The 22,765-nt window shown below is 41.2% G+C and overlaps 1 protein-coding gene across 5 annotated transcripts in view; it reads right to left on the bottom strand.

Annotated features, from left to right (window-relative positions):
• BTBD9 (BTB domain containing 9) overlaps positions 1-22,765 on the bottom strand; it is a 414,263-nt gene that overhangs the window by 55,571 nt on the left and 335,927 nt on the right. For all 5 annotated transcript variants that reach the window (XM_070777439.1, XM_019985625.2, XM_070777438.1 and 2 more), the window contains one exon: positions 20,020-20,127. In XM_070777439.1, the coding sequence (XP_070633540.1) occupies positions 20,020-20,127 (108 nt within the window). The remainder of the gene's footprint in view (positions 1-20,019; positions 20,128-22,765) is intronic.

Below are 22,765 nucleotides of genomic sequence, written 5' to 3' on the forward strand. Positions count from 1 at the left end.
CCCCATAGACGGCAGCCCACCAGGCTCCCCTGCCCCTGGGATTCTCCAGGCCATTGCCTTCTCCGCCCAAACAGCATAGAAATGAGGAATTGGCAACACTGGTACAATTGCTGGGTTCCCTCCTTGAAAATTCAATCCATAGCTTTTCCCCATTACTTTACTTTTCATTGCACTAAAATTCATAAATCATGTGATGTACACATTTCTAAAGGAGAACACTGGTCTGTGACATCATTTCATACAATTTGAGAAGCTATGCCCAAACCTGAAAGCCAAAGACTCAACATCCTAACAGAAGCTAAACAATAACATTCAAGTCAAATGTAGGGCAAACCACTTCTGATTTGAAGACAAGACCCTCATTCTGATCATGACTGATTGCCAGCCCACAATGTTCGATCTGCAGTGACAGGTCTCCAAGTAAAATTCCTAAGTAGAAGTATCATAAGACTACAAATTCTAATTTAATTACACTGATTTAAGTAAACCCCAAAGACAACCTGCTGGGGTAGATATCAAATCTCAGTAAACAACTAGAGAATGTGGGCACCAGTGATACCACGGCTCCAGAGATTTCACTAGAAAATGGTTTGTTCTATTGGTGTTTGATTAAAAGTCTGCTTCCACCTGAGTCAGGGCACTTCTTGTGCAGAGTCAATTCAGTTCTACCTGCAGGACAGCCTTTCAGTGGAAGGCCCTGAGGGAGGAAGAAGGCAAAACAATAGTTCCCCAGAGTCACTGAAACAGCGGTGGCGTATCTGGACCCACATCTGAGAAACAAAGAGCTGTGAGTACAGATGTGTCAAGTGGGCAAGAAGCAACTTTTCTGAGCAGCACTGGACTTGCTGGCATCTGCAGAAAGCCTGGTCTCTGCCTGAGCACACATCACCCAAAATCCCGCTGATCTTCATTCTAACTTTGCACAAGTGTGACTTGCTTGCTGAAAGTTCTAATAAACTTTCTTCATAAATTGCACACTACTTCTGTGATTTAAATGAAGTTTTACGCAGACATGGGGAAGCAAACAGTTACTCAACCTCAGTTTGCTTTTTAGGTAACACTTGGTAGGAGTCAGCTGACAAGAGAGTCTTTTGATATGTATGTTGTTTCTGAACTAGACTTCAGGCAAGTGGTCCATCTTCTCTTTTCTTTATAACTCCACACAGAGTTCTGCACACAGAGGATCAATCTATCATTCTGATGAACAAATTCAACCTTTTGTGCCAAAAAGGCACAATCATCCTTTAAAGGTGAGGTCAGCTCAAGCAACTTCTGCATCTTACTTGCCACCGTTCACTGACATCTTAGTTTTAGCCAGTCAGACACACCAAAGTCTCAGGTAAGAAATCTGCGGGAAGGCCAGCTCTGTGACAGATAAATGGCAGTGCCCAGTGATCATGGAAGTATCAAGGTTCCCATCAACATGATTCATAACACTTCCCTGATATCACAAAATCAACAGCTGCTGGTCTTGCTCAAGCCATCTGATAGGGGTAAGCAGTTACCAAGAGGCCTACAGAAATAAATGAAGGAATAGATAATGCCAGCTATATCTCAGAAAGGGAGAAGGCAGTCTGATGAAAAAGCAACCTTAATATATTACAAAAAAAAAAAAAAAAAGCCCACTGAATTTTACGGCATTCCGAGCATCAAGGGAAAGTCAAAGGATGATTTTAAATGGAGGTAAGAAGGCTTACAATGTAAAGCTGTGTCTGTTTCTTTTCTGGAATTATTTCCCAATGATTAAAAAAAAAAAAAAAAAAACAACAAAGCAAGAACTCCCACCAGTCTTGACTGTGTGACTCGGGGAAGAAGAGTACACAGCATAATAGCCATCCCCCTCTCTCCAGGAAGGACACCAAAGTTATCTAGGGCAAGTTCACTTTATACTTAAGATACAATCTCTTACAGGAAATTTAAAACAATAACTTGAGACTTGGCAGTTTTATCATCCAAGCTATTGGGCTAAGCTTCAAGCTACTAATCCCCTGAGGAAGAGCACAGCCAGAAGACAGCTAAAACGAGCTTAGGAATGTATATAGCCATTTTATTATAAATGGCTACTTCAGCACCATTTTATTTGACTTTGACTTTTTTAAAGGCAAGATTAGCTATTACACATTTTGGACACACTTGGAAAACAACTTGTCAATCTATCTTGTGAAAAAAAAAGATGACCCTGGAAATTCATCATACTGGCGAAGGGGGAAAAAAACCACCCACATTTTGGCTATCACTAAAAGCCAAGCAGAAAACTCCTGTTATTAAGGATAAGTGGAAAATTACTGCTTATTATATGGTATTACACAGTTTACAGAAGCTGCAAGTGCTCATTACAAACTGAACATCACACTTCCCATCAGAGAGGGCAGCCGGAGCCCTGGCACAGCCTGCAGCAACACACGCTCCACGCGTCAGGCTCCCTGTGGCTGAGGCTGCTGTCCCAGCACAAAGGTAACAAAGGAGTGGACGGGCTGAGTGCGCAGGCTGCGATCGTGCCAGCCCCAGGAAGACCTGCTCTGCTCAAGGGCAACTCGAAGTTCCCTCTGGCATGCTGAAGGCAGGAGGAGTGATCTGTACTTATCCACCAAGGCCGAGCTCACTCCCGTCTACGTAGTACGTGTTTCCAGATTTAGCATACTGCTTGCTCCCATAAATGTCATCCCCACTGACTCACTCAGAGAAGAGTTGGTCTAGCTAAGTATGTCAGAATCCACAAATGCCTCTATTTACATTTGGATCAGGCCCCTCAGTTACTACTGGTTCTGAGCCGACTGGGAAAGCTGAGCTAACAAGCCCATGAGGGAAGGGAAGCGCCCAGCACAGCGCCTGACCTAGAGCGGTGGCAAAAATATGTCTCCTAAGTGATGGATGGATCAATCCATGTTTTTGAGTTAACACGGACGTATGCCCCATGAATTGGGGGGCATGGTTTAGCAGGGCAATGATTCAATACGAGTTGAAGGATAACTTTGGATAAGGAAGTGACTTAAGGAAATAGTGCCTGAGACTATCAGTTGTTCCATCCACAAATAGGAATGACTTAGGAGACTGTGCCCTGGCCTCCCTTCTCATCTCCTCAGAAATTTATAAAGTTAATTAATATTAATGTATGACAATGATATTAATGCAATGTGAAGGTATACATTTCAAAGCCAGACTAGAGATCCCAAATTGAAGGCATTTGCAATTGTGGAGGACACGACTGAGCGACTTCCCTTTCACTTTTCACTTTCATGCAGTGGAGAAGGAAATGGCAGCCCACTCCAGTGTTCTTGCCTGGACAGTCCCAGGGACGGGGGAGCCTGGTGGGCTGCCGTCTATGGGGTCACAGAGTCGGACACGACTGAAGCGACTTGGCGGCAGCAGCAGCGGTTGTGGACCACAGCACGCGCCACGCCTCACTGAAAACTTGGTCCCTAACTCTTACTGTGGCCCTCTGTCCCCTCAGGGCAATCCAGCCACGTGGCTGTGCACCTGAGGTCTTCAGAAGCCCCTACGAACAGGCAGAGGCTATGGCACAGGGGCCCACTGGTGCTCTGAGAACATGAGAACATGAACTTTGGGGTCATACCCTCTTGGGAGTTTAAACTTGGGGTTTCAACATTAGATTAGTATAGGTTTGGATTTTTATTTTAATTTAGGAAAAAGGAAAAGATTCAGAAATGTGAAACAAATAACCAAGTTTCCACAAGCCCCTCCTTCCCCTTCCCCAGCACACCCTAGAGGAAAGACCGTACATTTCAAAGCTCCAGCAGTCTGAGTTTCTTTTAAGCCTATATATCCACTGCCAAATCCTACAGAGAATTTGGGAACTCCCTAGAGAACCAGGAAGGAAACAGGAACAATATAAACAAGTTACTTTCATCTGACAGTGGCGGCACCGACATGCGCTGCCCTCCTTTGCCTGAGCATCCCCCACGCATGAAATGTACACTGAAGGCTTTGAGAGCCAGAGGCGAGGAAGCAAGGGCTGTTATCCAGTGTTTTTCAAGAGAGGAAAATCACCAGGATTCTGGGACACGTTTACTGTGCAACCCTGCCTGGAGGTAGAAGGACGAACAAGATGACTACTCACCACACCTTCCCTTCAAAACTGCAGCCACATCACCAAGAACACAAACATTCTTTTGCTCACTTTAGGTTTTTGTTTTAATGTGGACTGTGAACCACTGCATAAATTTGGATCAAGAGGTGAAAAGTGTATGAGCAAAAAGCACTCACTAACTCCCTCCAAAACATCTGGTAAATGTGTGCAATTCCAGATGATCACCACTCTGAAACTACACTTTAAACTTTGTAAGAAATGTTTATTACTGATACTCAGTATGTAATTTACAACCACCATGGTGAAATTCACTTACATTCCATTTCAAGGGATCATGAAAAGAAAATGTCAACTGAGGGGAAAATATGCTTTATGGATCTTGGCTTAAAACAGAGGAAAAACACAAATACAAGTCTCTTTTGGTAGAAGGAAATAATCTAATAAATGGCCTAATGAACAATGTAATGATTTTTTTAAGTAGGCAATAGGAAGGAAAGGGAAGAAAAACAGAGGCTAATAACTCTAAACCTGGATAATGAAGCCCTAGGTAATCTGGTTTAGAGACTGTAATTTTAAAACCAAGTTTTAAAGTATGAATTATGATACAGCTAATAGGCTGGTCAAATTAATACTGTGTGGAGGAAGTCATAGTGACAGTAAGGTAGGAAATTATGTGGAAATATAAGTGGACTTCTTTGTAATCTATAGTCTTCATCCTACCTTCTTAAAGAGTCTATTTCTGACCTGTATGTCTGATTTTAAAATCTGAAGCTCACAGGTCCCTTTGGTTGGGAAATAACCAGTTTTCCCAGCTACAATGCAACCAATAGTAGGTGGCCAGGCTCAAATGCTTTTTTCCAGAAAAATTACCTAATCCTACGCCACATTCTGATCATGTCTATATGCTTACAGCCCTTCTCTGTTTTTTTTTTTTTTACTGTGGTCTTATAGGCCATGCAAAATTCCAGGGAAAAGGGGATTCAGAATCAGAAGATCTAGGTTCTAATCTGGACTCTCTCATTAGATGAGGACTTGGAAATGTACTTGTGCCTTCTGTCTCAGATCCGCATAAATAAACTGAGAGGTCTGGACTATGAATTCCAAGGTACTCTGAGTCACAATATTTTAGAACTCCAGGATCCTGTTTTGTATTTTACACTGTGTGTGTGTGTGTGTGTGTGTGTGTGTGATGATGGTTCCTAAATGTTTGGAAATTGTTTAGAGTCTGTAAGTTCCTTCAGAGGAGAAACATCTTCCTGGTTCCTCAGCATTTTCCTTCACAATGTTGCCTCTATCTACTAGGGTCACTCAATAAGTATGACTCAATCAAAGTCAGTTGGGCTATGTATTTGATTGTAGATCTATTAAGCAGAGGCTACTCTGAAAAAAATCTGGCTTGTCCTTCCAAGGCAGCATGGGAGTGGGGGAGCATAGCACCTTGAAAAATGACTGGATTGGTAGAAAACAAACTTCCTCCCAGCCTAGCCCCTTATTTCCTTCCTTCTCTGAAATGGATCCAAGAAAAAGTGAATGTTATTAACTTAGATGTAAACAGATTACAGTGAATATTCAGTTAATAGAGCAAATTACTTGTATTTGGGAGGAGAAAGATCAAGGAAGAACTCAGCATTTCTGGCTGGGTCTTAAGGGGAACAGAGGACGGGCAGAGACTTGAAGATTAGCCAGCAGAAATACAGATAATTAGCTGATCTAAAACATGGACTCATTTGGCAACAGTAATTGGGCCAGACTGAAAGTAAAGTAGGATACCTGTAAGGAGAGAATTAAAGTGATAAAGATTAGAAAGTTTGGTGAGAGTCAGAGAGATGTAGTATTTATATACTTGAAATCTGGATGTGAGGTCTAAAAGTAGGACAGATAGTTGAAAACAAGCAGTTTGGGGAGAGCTGGTCATGTGGAGATAGACGATGACCCAAGCAAGGACCTGAGGGTTTCTCAGTTGACCACTGGAGGTCCCTGTACGAGGAAATAAGACACCACAGCCAGGATAACCCAGCAACAGTATTCCAGACACCAGAACAGCAACAGATGCAAACAGAGTATAGACTGAGGGAACGCCACTGGAGGCCAATATAATATTCTGGGAGAGAGGTATGAGAGTCTGAATTAAGATGGAACACAGGGAATAGAAATAAAAGAAGAAATTATATAAAACAAAAGACATGGTGCCTGACTGGCTGTGGAAGGCAAAGGAGAGGAAAAGAGTCAGAGGGGTAAGAGGTGCCCAGGAGAAGTTGTATCACCACCAATTCGAGCAGGGACAGCAAGAGAGGAGCTGCTTTATGGGGAAGATGAAGATGAACCTAGTTTTCGACAAACTGAGTTAGAGAAGCCATTCTAGAAAGGGCCAACATTTAATAGAAAATATGAATGGAAAAGACCCCTGAGGCAAGAGAATAAATCAGATAGTCAAGGAAGAGTGCCCTTTTAGTTCTATAAATTAATTCTATGTGCATGCTGGACCCCTGAATTAACAGGAATACTTTCTCTCTCTTTTCTTTCTTTAACCGAGGAAGAAAACATCAGCCTCTTAGCACCCTGGGACTAAGCTGAGTTAGTGTTAATCAGGGCATGATTATCATGACAGCACTTCTTATTCTGACCCAGGACAAACTGAGGCAGGTCACTCTAAGAAGATATAGTCAAAACGACACTGACTTTCCTTCCTGCTGCCTTTGTTCACTGACCAACAAACAGGCTCGGCTTTCCTTTTTAGCAGATCACATGCTGACCATTCATTTTAACGAATGGATTTCTGCAGCAACCGTTATTCTGGTGTCTCTGGGTACAGAGTTTGCTTGCCTACTCAGGGTTATGTGACTCTGACTAGAGGCCCAGGGTAGGAGGGCAGACTGCACTGCTTTATTGGCAACGCCTATCTGAGAGAATGGAGAAGGAAATGGCAACCCGCTCCAGTGTTCTTGCCTGGAGAATCCCAGGGACGGGGGAGCCTGGTGGGCTGCTGTCTATGGGGTCGCACAGAGTCGGACACGATGTGAGCGACTTAGCAGCAGCAGCAGCACCTGAGAGAAGGGGTTAATAATCTAGGGTTGCTCATGGTAAGGGGTGTATCCCAAGCACCTCTCTGGACCCTCTGCAAGCCATCCTAAAACTCTGGGAGGGATCCAGAGTACCAGGATTCCAGAGTGAGACCTGTTCTGTAGAAGACTCTACCCTGCTGGGAGAAACAAGGTCTGGCAAGTGGTTTCGAGTTCCTCCCCAGAGATAATGCCAGTTTTTTTTTTTTTCCTTCTTTTTTAACCCTTTATTCTGAAAGTCCAGAGAAACAACCGAAACATATTAACCTGACAAACTTGGGATTTTAAATCAAATCAATTTCCAAAGTGAAAGGGGCACAGCTGGCAAACGGTTTTTAAAGCACTCAACCCCTCCATAAAGAAAAACTTTACTCTAAGAGTATTTAAAAATAAACATCCAGCCAGTAACCAATCTAAAGTGATAAACTGTTACTGGGGGATATAGTGACTAACTTGAGGGGCAAGGATAGATGGTGGAGACCAGAGAAAACTAAACCTCTGGCAATGGCTGAATCTCTGGAATAAGACTATAAATGAATCAAGGATGATAGATCAATAATGGGTTAATAAAGGGAAGCTGGGAAGACACATTTCTAGTCCACAAGGATTATAGTACCAGGGCAACAAGCAACTTCTATTCTTTCCCACAAACTCCTCCTAGTTCTATGTGACAGCATTTGAGCTGGGATGGACACAGGTCCTGACTGAGCCCTATGATGACAAGAGCTCTGGACAGAAGCAGAGCAAAAGAAACCAACGTGTATGCATGACTGGAGACAGAGCGGTGGCCCTCATCCATTCATCTGTTTACAGTCCGAGTGCTAGGTCCTTGTTAAGAGACCATGGCTAGAGCAAGTAAAACTGACCAAATCCCCGCTCTGCTGGAGCTTACACTCTAGTGGGGAAAGAACAACAGTAATTTAATAAGCTTGCTAAGTAGAGTTTCAGTGTAAACTGTAGTTATCACTTGTGAAGGAAAAAAGCTGGGTTCTATGAGAGGGAAGAGCAAAGCAATGGTCGTGACAGGTGGTCAGGGCAGTTTCTGAGAAAGCAGACTTGAACTGAGAACAAAAGGATAATAAGGGTTAACCAGATAAAGAGCAGGGGAGTGGGTTCCAGAGAGAAGCCATGGCACCTGCAAATGCCCTGTGGGAGGACAGAGCATGACTCGAGCTGGAATATGAGAGGAAGTGAGGATGATGCAAACAGAGGGAACACAAGGAGGGGAATGAAGACTAAGTCTGGAGAGGCAGGAGGGGGCCAGGGTGTGAAGGCCTCAAGGTCACGTGAAGAACTATGGACTCCGTCCAGAGAGCAATGGGAAGCCAATGAAGGGTTCTAAGCAGATATAGGACAAGAGTTGTGCTTGGAAAATGCCACTGTGGTTACAGTGAGTGAGGTCAACTTAAGAAAGGGTACAGAGAGACTGTCGGCGGGGGTGGGTGGGTCAGTTAACAGAGCAAAGTACAGAGGAGAGAGAGGATGCTAGTTAGCCTAGGTGGTCTTGACTGATCTTTGTCATTAGAAATTTAATATGAAAGCAATTTCCAAAAAACAAAAAATCTTTCTGATTATGTGCATTTTAAGTGTGTCCACACAGCTCACTGATAAAGTTTTACTGACGTTCTTTTTTTTTTTTTTATAAAAGGCATGGAAAAATTATTATCCTCACAGAATAACATGGCTTCTGGGTAAGCAAGGGAGAGGGAAGAGAGCTCTCAGTTTCTCCCGGCTGATTACTGGTTATCTGAGGAGACTGCATTTCTTTCCAGAGCCATCACCTGTCAGATGGTCTGGGTGGGATGGAGCCTCTCCACTAGCAGTCCACAGAAGCTGCAGACAGCTCTAAACTTATAACTCAGTTCACACACTGAGCATTGAAATCTACTTTCCATATGGCTTCCAACAAAGGAATAAGTTTTTCCTTAAAAACTTTCTGCAATACACAGAGGTAAATCCCTTCTCTGGGTGTGCAGGGAGGAGTGCCTGACTCCCTTTTGATGTTCTTCATTCCAAAATACTCATCGAATCCTGCTACTCATAAACCCACAAATGAAAGGTTGATGAACAAGTGTCTCCAAGTCTGGTGTGACAGGTAGATGCCTTCTAGGGGTAGGCTCTGATATCTTATCGTGACACGGGGGTCTGCCTCGAACCAGACTTGTCCTCTGTGTTTTATCTGAATTCCATTGTTTTCTCATTTTTTTGCCATTCCTTTTACAGGTACATGTTTCTCTATCATTCAAGTTCTAAAACTCTTGACAAAAGTAACAGCAATGTTTGCCCTTTTAAAAAAAAACACAGGAAAGAACACGACTAGCTTTTCTCATTGCTGTCAAATGCTGTGTAGAAAAATGGAATTAAGTACAAAAAGAGAAAAATAAAATCTCCGTCGAACATTTAGAAGTGACAATTACACAACCAGAGCCCATTAATTGGCTCACACTTCAAGAAGGAGCAGCAAGCACAGCCCTCCAAGCTCGCAGGGAGGGGCTCTGAGGAGGGCAGTAGGCCCATTACCCCAGCAGACTCCCGAGAAATGGTAACATTTCAACACAGGATCTACGGGACAGCCAAGAGCTGCAATCCCATCCTGGAAACTAAAACTTGACACTAACCAGGAACTTCTCATCAGCAGTCTCAATGGTGAAGTTATTTCCTCTGTTAAAACCTACTTTCTTTCTATTGCATCACATTAGTGACTCCAAGCCCTTGACACTCAGCCCCCAGGTCACATGGTTAGCAGTGCCCTCCTGGAATCAACCTGAGATTTTCATTTTGTGAAGTGTCAGCCTAAGAAACAAAGCTGGCGGCAAGGAAGCTTTTTCAGCTTTATCACTAACAATGGCAAAGAAGATGCAGGCAAGATAAATAAAGAGTCTAGGTTTAAATGTCCCGTGTTTCAATCTTGCTACACTTTGGCAGAGTTTACTGAGGCTGTAACTCTCCACCTTTAATTTATCCCGTTGTCTTCAACCACTGCAGCACTTAGAGGAAGAAACATGACTCTTGGTCCTGAGATTCCTAGTGAACAAATAGCATCAGTTACAGGAACAGACCCCAGAACAGAATGTCGGCCCTCCCCAGCACTAAATGACAGTACATTCAGCACGGGGACAGGCTGCTTGTCAGACATGAATGCGGTCAGGCTGAAATGCAGGGGGCAGAGCAGCTGTCCCCACAGAGGCCTTGGCAGGTGGCACAGTCACAGTGCTCCTCAGGGAAGGCCCAGGGAAGGAACTGCTTCAAAGTTAGGATGCTACAGAAATTGCCTGATCCCAGGCAGTGCTCCAAGCAGGCCCGGCCCCCCTGAGTGGGGAGACTCAAGTGGACATGGGCTTCTAAAGTACCGAGGAAAGACAAAAGGAAGAAGTACTCTTGGAGAGCGGGGCTCTGAGAGGACCAAGGGGAGAAGCATAAGGAAGAGGGGGCTCAGGGGCCATTTTCAGGGAAACACTTGTGCTGGCGTAAGTGGCTTCAAGGTTCTGAAAGGCCAGTAGGGTATTGCTATGTGCAGCGCTCGTTTAGTTTCTTTAATTTACTGTCGACAGTGAATAAATCACGCTTCTCTGCCAGCATATGCTACTCAAATAACGGCAAGGATACATCTCTAAAAACATTAATGGCTGTAGCTAGAAAAAATACTTGTAAAATAAAGTTTTCTTTTTTATTTTAAGAGATGTACATGTAAATTGATCAAAAACGTAGGGAACCAGAAATAATTTCTCTAAGCCTAATATACCAAGTCAACCTTATTAATGTTTTAGCATGTCTCCTTGTGGTTTTCTTCTTAGTTCATAGTTTTTTTCCTACTTGTGATAATATTTCTATAATTTTCAGTCCTGTTTTAAAAATCTTGACTGAGTAGTTTCTTAAGTTATTAAAAACTCTTTTTTTTTTTTTTTTTTTCTTTTCGGTTGCACCATGCAGGATCTTGGTTCCCTGACTAGAGATCGAACCCAGGCCCTCAACAGTGAGAGTGCAGAGTCCTAACCACTGGACCACCAGAGAATTCCCTAAAAACTCTTCACAACATTATTTTTAATGAACACTTAAGCTGAGGAAGAAAACTTATTCAAAAGGAAATATGGGTAGTATATCTGGCAGGCACATAGACAGTTTATGAGAAAATGAGGCTAAACTCTAGAGATGCTAGGTAGTTTCAGATTAGGATGACAGAATTCTCAAGCAGAAAAGGAAAATTTTCAGTAATACTCAATTTTTTATATCTAATATTTTATATTTGCCAAAATGTTTGCCAAAGGCATAGTCTTAGATGATGGCAGAGATCACTAATATTTTGGCAGACACAATTATTAGTCAATGGGGCTATGACAAAGTGAAGAAATGGTTAAAAAATGAACACAAATGAGGTCAATATGAAAGGAGCTCAAGCTTTGCAGGAAGCAAGACAGCTGCATTAGATGAGAGAAATGCAGCCAAGCACAAGCAAGGAAAGGAAAGGAAAGAGGTCTCTGGGGAATATCAGCAGCCCATGTGGTAGAGCTTTTGGGAATTCAAGTTCAATACAGCTGACATTATAGGCACATTTACCTTGCTTCCTTCCTGGAAACCAATGAGGGGACATCAAAGAAATACAAAGGGAATACATTCATAATAGTATTGCAAACTGAAAGAAAGGCTATTAGCAAATCAAGATTTTGTTGAATTTCTAGAAAATGGTAGGTGAATGAAATATTATTCGTAAATCTGAGGGGAATTAGGCAGACTTCCATAGAGCAGCCAACTGAGCAGGATGGAAGAAAAATGATTCACACTGGGCCATACATACCATTGTGGAATTTAAGACCTTCAAAGATAAAGAGAAGATCCTAAAGGTATCTATGGGGAAAAACAAATTACTACAAAGAATAAGAATATGATTATATCAGATTTTTCTCTTCAGTAACATTAGATGCTAGATGGCAATAAATCCAAGCTTTCAAAATTCTGAAGGAATTGAACTCTACACCCAGTCAAACTATGATTCAGGCATGCAAGCATTCTGAAAATTTGCTTTCCACATATCGTTTCTGAAAAAAGTACCTATAGATTTACTCTGTGTAATGCTCATGAGGGATCTTCTTAAATAAGACCCAATCAATTCATATTTGGCTTCAAATTCACCTAGGAGTAAGAACAGGAGTTTCCTACTCAGGGTAGCAGCAGGCATTTCTCCTCAGGGGGTCTTTGCAGCAGGCCACACAACTGTACAAGAGCCGTTCCTGCTGGCACGCAGGTGACAGCTCAGATGAGCACAGAAAACTTATATTGAGCGAGAGTGAAGCCACTCTGGTCTAGAAGCCTCATATTTCAAAATGAAATGAATCTCTCTTGAAATAGCTCCATAAACACAGATCCCAGAACTTTCACAAGGGACACGTCTAATCACAACTCATCACAGTCAGGAAACACAAAGCTATGACTTCCAATCAGATATTTTAAAGTTCTCCCAGTTTAGTTCAGTCGCTCAGTCGTGTCCGACTCTTTTTGACCCCATGAATCGCAGCACGCCAGGCCTCCCTGTCTGTCAACAACTCCCGGAGCTTGCTCAAACTCATGTTCATTGAGTCAGTGATGCCATCCAACCATCTCATCCTCTGTTGTCTCCTTCTCCTCCTGCTTGCAAGCTTTCCCAGAATCAGGGTCTTTTCCAATGAGTCAGTTCTTTGCATCAGGTGGCCAAAGTATTGGCGTTTCAGCTTCAACATCAGTCCTTTCAATGAATATTCAGGACTGATTTCCTTTAGGATGGACTGGTTGGATCTCTTTGCAGTCCAAGGGACACTCAAGAGTCTTCAACACTACAGTTCAAAAGCATCAATTCTTCGGCACTCAGCTTTCTTAATAGTCCAACTCTCACATCCATATATGACTATTGGAAAAACCATAGCTGGGAGTTCTCCCAGGCTAGAGGCAATTTACCAATCAATGGTGATTTTATTCATAAGCAATGCTGCCTGATAACACAGCCAACATTCCACTCCTCTCAGGTTTTCAGGGGAAGAGGATCTAGAAAGGTAACTGGGCCAAAGGACAGTATCTCCTACAAAGGATAAAGGGTCTTATTACTCCTTTACCTAAATTCTACAAAAAGAAAAACATATTATCACAGTTGTAGAGTAGGCCTCAGAAGCAGTCTGTTCAAAAATTAACCAATGATGGGAATGTAAATAGGTGTGGCCACTGTTGGAAACATTACAGCAGTGTCTCAAAAACCTAAAAACAGAACTACCACGCGACCCAGCAATTTCATTCCTGGGAGTATATATATAAAAAAACAAAACCACTAATGTGAAAAGACACACGCACCCCAATGTTCATAGCAGCATTATTTACTATTGTGAAGATACGGAAGCAGCCTAAGTGTCCACCAACAGACGAATAGATAAAGAAGCTGTAGTGTGTGTGTGTGTGTGTGTGTGTGTGTGTGTGTGTGTATACACATACAATATACTGGGTCATAAAAGAAAGAAATATTGCCATTTGCAACAACACAGATAGTCTTGAGGATATTATGCTAAATGAAATAAGTCAGACAGGGAAAGACAAATACTGTATGGTGTCACTTACATGTGGAATCTAAAAAATACAACAAACTAATAAAAGGGAAAAAACCAGATTCACAGATACAGAGAACTAGTCATGACAAGTGTGTGAGGAGGGTACTAAGAGGTACAAACCATCCCGTACAAGATAAGCTACAAGGATATACTGTACAATGCTCGGAGTACAGCCAATATTTTATAATTGCAAATGGAGTATAACCTTTAAAAACTGGCAATCACTATACTATACACCTGTAACTTATGTAATATTGTGCATCAACTATATTTCAATTTAAAAACAGGAAAATAATGAAATAATGAAGAAAATATGCTTCAGAAGCTTCGGTAACAGGTAAAAGAAGCAATTAGGAACTCTAGGAAAACAAAAAGCAGGCTATCATAAAGCTACTTATTTATCATTTATGGAATAATTCTGGGCACTTGTAGTAAAGCTGAATCTGTGATTTGAACATAGTATAACTCTTCCAAGAGCGACACAAGTTTAGTGACACGGAACAGCATTTCTTTTACTACAGAGCCAATGAATTACTAGGTCTATAGTGAACAATGTTTATATAATCATAATGTTACAGTGAGTTCTGAGTGGTTTTCCCTTTTCAGAATCAGTTTATAGCCAACACATGGAAGATTTAAACAAGTCAAAAACCAGAAAATCATACCATAAATCTCACAGTTTCAATGAGCTAGGACAGTTAATTGATGGGGAGAGACAGAGGGAAACATAGTCATGGTAATTTCTTCATTAAATAGTAGGGAGTCAAGAAATACTATCTACAATGGATGGGTCAAAAATAGAGGTTTAACCATTTTGTCTAATTTTAAAAGAAGTAACAGTAGTGGGGTTCTCACTTCCAATATTCATCCGAAGGACTGACACTGAAGCTGAAGCTCCAATACTTTGGCCACCTGATGCAAAGAGCCGACTCATTGGAAAAGATCCTAATGCTGGGAAAGATTGAGGTCAAGAGGACAAGGGGATGACAGAGATCAGATGGTTGGATGGCATCACTGACTCAATGGACATGAGTTTGAGCAAACTCAGGGAGATAGCGAAGGACAGGGAAGCCTGGTGTGCTGCAGTCCATGGGGTCTCAAAGAGTCAGACATGACTTAGCGACTGAACAACGACAAGAGAACAAAAAAGAAAAACGTAACTAACAAAAAATGAGGCGTGGGTAAGTAAGCTAAATTCATTTTTTTATACCAAGGAGTCAGTGAAGTAGCTAAACTAATAAGCAGAGATATAAAAGTATTACTTATAATTCAGAAGTTATAAAGACTAAAAATAATAGTCAAAAGTAGCTACTCCTAAGAAATGAAACAAGATGGGAGAGTAAATATTTATTCTTCACTTATATCTTTTCGTATAGTTGAAAGTAACTTTCCATGGGCAGGTTTTACACTTATAATAGAAAAATAAAACCTGATATTAGTATTTTACTGTACTGACACAAATTTCAGTTCAGTTCAGTTCAGTCGCTCAGTCATGTTCGACTCTCTGCGACTCCATGAGCCACAGCACGCCAGGCCTCCCTGTCCATCACCAACTGCTGGAGTCCACCCAAACCCATGTCCATTGAGTCAGTGATGCCATCCAACCTTCTCATCCTCTATCGTCCCCTTCTCCTCCTGCCCTCAATCTTTCCCAGCATCAGGGTCTTTTCAAATGAGTCAGCTCTTTGCATGAGGTGGCCAAAGTATCAGAGTTTCAGCTTCAACATCAGTCCTTCCAGTGAACACCCAGGACTGATCTCCTTTAGGATAGACTGGTTGGATCCCCTTGCAGTCCAAGGGACTCTCAAGAGTCTTCTCCAACACCACAGTTCAAAAGCATTGATTCTTCTGTGCTCAGCTTTCTTTATAGTCCAACTCTCACATCCATACACGACCACTGGAAAAACCATAGCCTTGACTAGACCAACCTTTTTTGGCAAAGTTATGTCTCTGCTTTTTAATTTGCTTTTTAATATGCTGACATAAATTTAGGGTTCAGCAATTTAGAAGCCAAAAGAGAAAAGGAATCAATGATTAAAAAGTGGAGTAAGGTTAAAAGGTACAGGATTAGGTTATATGAAAAAAGAATAAAAAGTAATTTTATAAAATCAGCCAATACATTTGTGAAAACATGGATAAACCTTGAGGGTATTATGCTGAATGAAATAATTTAGACAGGGACAGACAAATATTTTATGACCTCACTTACATGTGAAATCTAAAAAAACAAATTCATAGAAACAGAACAGATTGATGGTTGCCAGTGTCTGGGTGCTGAGGGAAATGGCTGAAGATAAGTTGAACAGTACAAATGTCCAGTTATAAGATAAATTCTGGGGGTGTAACGTACAGCATGATGACTATAGTGAACACTGCTGCATTGTATATTTCAAAGTCACTATGAGAGATCTTAACAGTTCTCACCATAAGAAATGAAATTGTAACTAGGTGAGGTGATGGATGGTAATCTTATTGCGGTAACCGTTTCACAACATATACATATACCAAATCATTGTGTTGTACACCCTAACCTTATACAGTGTTATATACCAATTACATCTCAAAAAGCTGGGAAAAACTCCACAGCAGTCAATATGAAAACAGAATTACTGGGATTTCCCTGCTGGTCCAGTAGTTAAGACTCCACACTCTCAGTGCAGGGAGGCCGGTTTCGATCCTTGGTCAGGGAACTAGATTCCGCATGCCACAACTAAAGATCCCACAGGCCTCAACAAAGATGTGGAACAGCCAAAACAAAAACAAAACAAAAAAACCCACCAGGACTATCTATGATAGAAAATAAGCCTTTATAGTGAAAGTTCCAACTGTAGCAGAAAGGACACCAAAAAAAAAAAAAAAAGAAAGAAAGAAAGAAAGAAAGAAACTATCCTGCCCCCAGGAGCAGGAACTTACAAGGAGACATCAGAGAATCTCATTCCCTAGTCTTTTTCAGAGGACAGCAAAAATCTGTCCCCTGATTCCCTGACTAGGCAGAATGCTATCAAGAGGCAGGGCTATGATATCTAAAGGTCCTACAGAATTTCATTTATGTTACTCACATACTTTATTTCACTAAAAACAAAAGAAAAAGAAAAACCACCCAGGCTATAATTTTTGAAGCTAATAGGATCCTCTCTTGAGGACTGCTCTAGAGTACATTAGTTCAAAAGGAAACGGTTTCTTCTTTTATCATCTGTATATCTTCTACTATATCTCTTAGGACCTTACTCAAAAATGGAAGGCACAACAGGCTCAGGTTATGTCTCTAAACATGAAATCATAGCCTTTGGCTCCACTGATTCCTAGAGGGTTAACAGGCACGCACCTTCCTGCTATTACTCTTGTTCTTCTAATATATTATTTATTTATTAGTCTTTAAAACACTTACTGCTATAGCATCTAAGTGCTAAAATACAAGGGAAAAAACATTAAAATTATTGAACTCCACCAACTAATGGAAACAAAAAATTAAAAGGAGGAAAAATAGATGCTCATGACTTAATGCAAGACTACTGGGAGAGAATCGAATGAGTGAGTCAAGGAAAACCCATTTAAATAAATACAAAATCATTATGATATGTACCTTGTCAGTAGTTAGTCAACCAGTTCTTGTTGAAAACCCAACTGTATAACATCTTCAAAAGGGGGACATAAAAGAGATGAGGAATCCAATTTGTAACACATAAAATGACTGAAGAGATGGGTGACTGTAACCAGGAAGATGTGTAAAAGATGCGGAAGCAGAGGGCCTGGCCTGTGAGCTGTATACCCAACAGCAATGACTCTGGAAAGATATATTGGTGGTGGTTCACGGGCCTTGAAGGCCTTCCTGGTGTACAAAAAGGGTTCTTGGAGCTTGGAAATAAATGAATCACTTCAGTTCCCAGTTTTCATCATCTAGCTTGGTTTAGCAATGCTTTGGGTTCAAGGAGGCAACATGATCCAGGTGAAAGAGATCTTCCTTTTCTCTTTTATAAAATCAGGACAATATCCCACACAAGGTGATTTATATTCAGGACAAAATAAGGTGAAATCCATGCAGTGAAGAAATATTAGTTGCTAAATAACTGTGAGTTTTCTTATGCTACCATAGAGATGGCCACAAGATGTGTGCTCCCCTGAGAAGCGGCTGCTCAGCCAGGGGCTGACTACTTTCCCCAGTCCCACTAGCATCTAGTGTGGCAACTGACTAGCTCTCCCCGATGAAATGGACCATACCCAGGCCAAGGCTTTCAGAGCCAGGGTTACCTTCTCTCTGCTCTTTCCCCATGCCAGCCAGAAGCAGATGATGCCGATGAGGCCTTCGGTGATGGCAGAACCACAAGAAGGAAGATACCTGGGTCCCTCAGTCATCTGTGAAGAGTCACTTGACAGCCAGGAACACTCCTGACTGAGAAGTACACTACTGTGTTAAGCTGCTGACATACTGAAACACTGTTTGTCACAGTAGCAAGTGTTACTCTAACCAGCACACGTGTTCTATATAATTAATATACAATAATGGTGAGGATCTCAGACATTGCAGCAAACAAGCCATCATTAATGCTATTATAAAATCTTGAAAAGATGTTCAACATCATCAGCCATTAGGAAAATGCAAATCAAAACCTCAAGGAGATACCACCCCAGAATGGCTATGAACAAAAAATAGACAATATCAAGCACTGGCAAGATTGTGGAAAAACTGAAACCTTGATACGCTGCTGGTAGGAATGCAAAATGGTGCAGCTGTTGTGGAAAAGTTTAGCAGTTCCTCAAAATCTTAAACATAGAATTACTATGTTACTGTTACTGTTAAGTCACTTTAGTCGTGTCCTGTGACTCTGTGTGACCCAAGAAGACGGCAGCCCACCAGGCTCCCCTGTCCCTGGGATTCTCCAGGCAAGAACACTGGAGTGGGTTGCCATTTCCTTCTCCAAAGCATGAAAGTGAAAAGTGAAAGTGAAGTCGCTCAGTCGTGTCCGACTCTTTGCGACCCCATGGACTGCAGCCCACCAGGCTCCTCCGCCCATGGGATTTTCCAGGCAAGAGTACTGGAGTGTAAGATCCAACAATTCTACTTGTAGGTATATTCATAAGACAGCTGAAAACACATGTCCACACAAAAACTTGTACAGGAATGTTCATAGCAGCAATATTCATAATAGCCAAAAAATAGAAACAATTCAAATGTTCACCAATTGATAAATGGATAAACAAAATGTGTTATTTATATATTCCCATGCTATGGAATACTATTCAGTCATAAAAAGGAATGAAGTACTGACACATACTATAACATGAGTGAAACCTGAAAACATTATACTAAGTGAGAGAAGCCTGGAACAAAAGGTCACACACTATATGACTCCATTTATATGAAATGTCCAGAATATACAGATCCATAGTGACAGAAAAGTACTGGGGCTGTGGGAGGTGGAGGGAAATGGGGTGACTGCTAGTGGGTAGGAGGTTTCTTTTTTGGGGTGATGAAAGTGTTTTGGAACATAAGATAGTCATAGTGATGATGGCACAACCCTGAACACTCGGAAAACCACTGAATTGCACAATTTTAAAGGGTGAAGTCTATGGTATGTGAATCATATCGCAATTAAAATAAAAAAGAAAAAATATCAGCTGCTGGCTTTATCTTGCCTCCAAGAGCACTGGTCTCCACACAAAAAGGCACTACGTTCTTTTCAGGTAATGACTGGGAAAAGGTATGAGGGAACCTTCTAGGATGCTGCAAATATGCTAATCTCAACCTGAGTAGTAGTTACATTTACATGGTTCTAGGCTGGTCAGAGCTCAGAACCCTTCTGCCTGGCATCCCCCGCAACCAGGTAAGGTCAGACAGAGCCCAGATGCCATACGCATGAATGTCTGTTTCCCACGGAGACCTAAGGTAACAGTGTAACTAACATGGAGATGAGATAAATATTTAAAGGTAACCCTGAGAAAGACATGAGGGTGGGGAAGAGGTGAGAGTCCGAGAATCCTACTTAATTGTATACAGCATCAGCAAAAATCTCTAAGGAAGAAAAAAGTCCCAAAGGGCTAGTGTGGGATGTGGGGGGAGGAACTGAGAGAGAATTGCATGCGGAAAGTATCTTTCTCGTCCCTGCTTAGATACGTGCCATTTAAAAAATTCAAGTTCAAACCACAAAATAAGGACCACTTCTTTGGTCGTATAAATTTTCATACAAGTATTTAATAGTCAAAACTGAAGTAAAGGATATTTAGAATGCTTTTACCTCCAAGCAAGAATATAATTTGATGATTCCAGATCTGACTTTTCATTGGAACTTCTGAGTCTAGTGGAAAGACTGTCTTTTAAATTAGCATATATTCCTGAAAGAGCGGCACTTACTTGCAGGAGACTTTGGTTCTGTCGGCCACCATGGTCCACTGCTGCTGGTTGGTGGAAACCTCAACATAGTAGCTGTAGCTCCGGTCGTCACAGTCCCACAGCAATAACCTGAGCAGAGGGAAGACACAGAAGATGGTCAGCACTCTGCCTGGCTCTTTCCTTAGGCTGGAGGCGTGAGGGGATTCATGTCTTCTCTGTCCTTCTAATTGGTCTCTTCTGCCCACACACTTTCAGGACCAAGGAAAGAAAGTGAATCCCCAACAAAAGTATGATGAAAGGCAGAGTCAGTCTGTAGGGAGAGGCTTGTTTCTTTAGGGATTTATTTCACAAGGCACCCAACCAGGCAGCCTCTGTCCCCCATTAGGCAAAGATCTTCACATGAGCTGATCAGGGAGACGTCCCCAGATCCTCCTTCGTGCTTCTTTCAGCCCTCACCTCTAGCTGTCTTGGCTGAACAAAGGTAACATTCTTGAAATCACTGTTTATGGGGAAACCTGTGCTTTCTAATGGGTATTCTAAGCAGTACTTACTAGCATGTCCCAATGACCTTAATTATGTTTCAGATTCCTTCACATTCCAGACTTCCTGCATAGCTTTGGTAAGATTACCTGATTGGGAGATACAGGCAAACATACGTTCATCAGGAAATGTTTGTTTCTTAAAGATTATGTTGGTCCTGTTCCTATACCCCTTCTTGGCTCAGATAAGAACCAAAAGCATTGACTATGTGATTCCATTTACCAGAAACTCAAAAGAAACAAGATATATCTGCAATGACAAGAGTCAGAATGGTAGCTCCCTCTTGGGGAAGGAATGACTGTGAAAGGCTGAAGGAGCCTTCTAGGATACTGAAAATGGGGTGATTTTGATCTAGTGATAGCTACATGGGTATATACACATGCAAATATTCATATTCATCAAGCTATTTATAAAAGTTTTGTGTAATATATGTGTGTTATTCCTCAGTTTAAAACAACAGAATAAAAAAGAATCTAAATATTATAATATGGCATTAGAGTACAGTCCAACACTTTGCTTCCGACAGTGCTGCTACGGTGAGAGATCACTGTTTTCTATCATTTCAGCCTCAGAAGTCCTTCCCATACAAGATACCTATCTTACTGTTTTACAGCTGGGTATGCACACTTGTCTCCTCCACTAGGTAGAACAGAGTGAGCTCCCTAAACACAGCGTCTATGTCTTACTAGTTTTCCACACTCAGGACCTGGCATAGCGTCTCACACAGTGCCTGCACTCCATGAATATCTGCTAGGCAAATACATTATTTGCAACAACTACAACAATGATCATTATCATTTCTTTAATGCTTACTGTGTACCAGGCCCTATATTAAATGTTTTACATAACATTACATCCTTGCAAAAATCCTCTTAGCAAGCATTATTGTTCTCATCAAATGATATATGGTGAAAGTGAGGCTTAAAGCTGATCGGGAATTTGTCTAAACTCAGTGATGGTTCCAACCTGGTGTCAGGATGAAAGCCCTCTTCTGTAATCTGTCAAATGTTTTCTTTACTCCCAGTTTGTGTGTGGGGGGCATAATTGACAACTGATAACCTATCGCTCTACAAAAGCAGTTTGTATTGCTTCCTCTTAATCCCGCAATTACCATCAATGAAAACCCTCTGCACAAGTTCAGCGTCACCTGTAGTGTCACCTATAAAGCTGTTACTGCAGATCAGAAATGCCTCTGTGTTCCCCTTTCCTCTTACCCTTTGTTCCTTGCTTTCAGTTGTGATTTTGTTTGCTATCAATGATGAAATCCATATTATTTAACATGATAGAATCCATCTTTTAAGTAGAGAAAACTGTTAAAAGATTTTGGAAAGCATAAACAGATGTGTAATACTGTAAATACTACCGATTCTCTTGAACTCATCTGAGTTATTTAATCTCTCAAAATACTCTGAATCAATCAGACTGGAATCTACCCTATTGTTTTTAGGGTCCAATAATTCTACTTGTAGATTAAACCAGCATGCTTGATAAGAAAGTGAATCATTTCTCTCATTAGTCATTTCCTCAAATATTACTCTAGTGTCTCAGTACTTTCATGCAGTTAGTCTGTGTTATTATAATTTATATTGAGTAACTTTTAAAAATGTACTTTTTGCTTCTATGTTTGTCTGCTCTCAAGATGAATACGAGCCTATTAGAAAGATGGTTGATCTCTCTCTTTAAAAAAACTTTTACTCCAAACGTGGGATCTGTTTATATAGCATATGTTCCATATATGTTCTGGGCTGAAATCCTTCCTAACTCTGCCAGAGCAGATTAAACCAGGGGGGAAAAAAACCTTCAAAATAATTAACATTTGCTTTATTTAACAGCCCTGGTCACAAGCTTTTTGAGAGATGCTGTTGAGGCTGTTTTCCCAATGGAATTTTGGTTATTTATGGAGAGCTAGGCTTAACATAATCCATATCCTTCTGGATAATCGTGAGTTAGTGTTTCTACCAGTATATCCAAATGAAAATAATCAGTCCCTTTTGGGTTAGACTCTAACCAGATCTTGAAATATTTCACAGAAAAAGATTGACCCAAGGATACAGGATACAGAGAAGATAAAGGGAAAACCAATTATGAGTAAGTTTCATAAATGCTGTAGTAGAGATTCTTAAAGTAACAGCAGATTAAAAGAATTTTAAAGTTGTGCATATCGTGTCTTACAGTAACTTATTCTATGAAAGTGAAAGTTGTTCACTCATGTCCGACTCTTTGTGGA

The sequence above is a fragment of the Bos indicus genome, chromosome 23 (assembly GCF_029378745.1).
Source record: "Bos indicus isolate NIAB-ARS_2022 breed Sahiwal x Tharparkar chromosome 23, NIAB-ARS_B.indTharparkar_mat_pri_1.0, whole genome shotgun sequence".
Lineage (NCBI taxonomy): Eukaryota > Metazoa > Chordata > Mammalia > Artiodactyla > Bovidae > Bos > Bos indicus.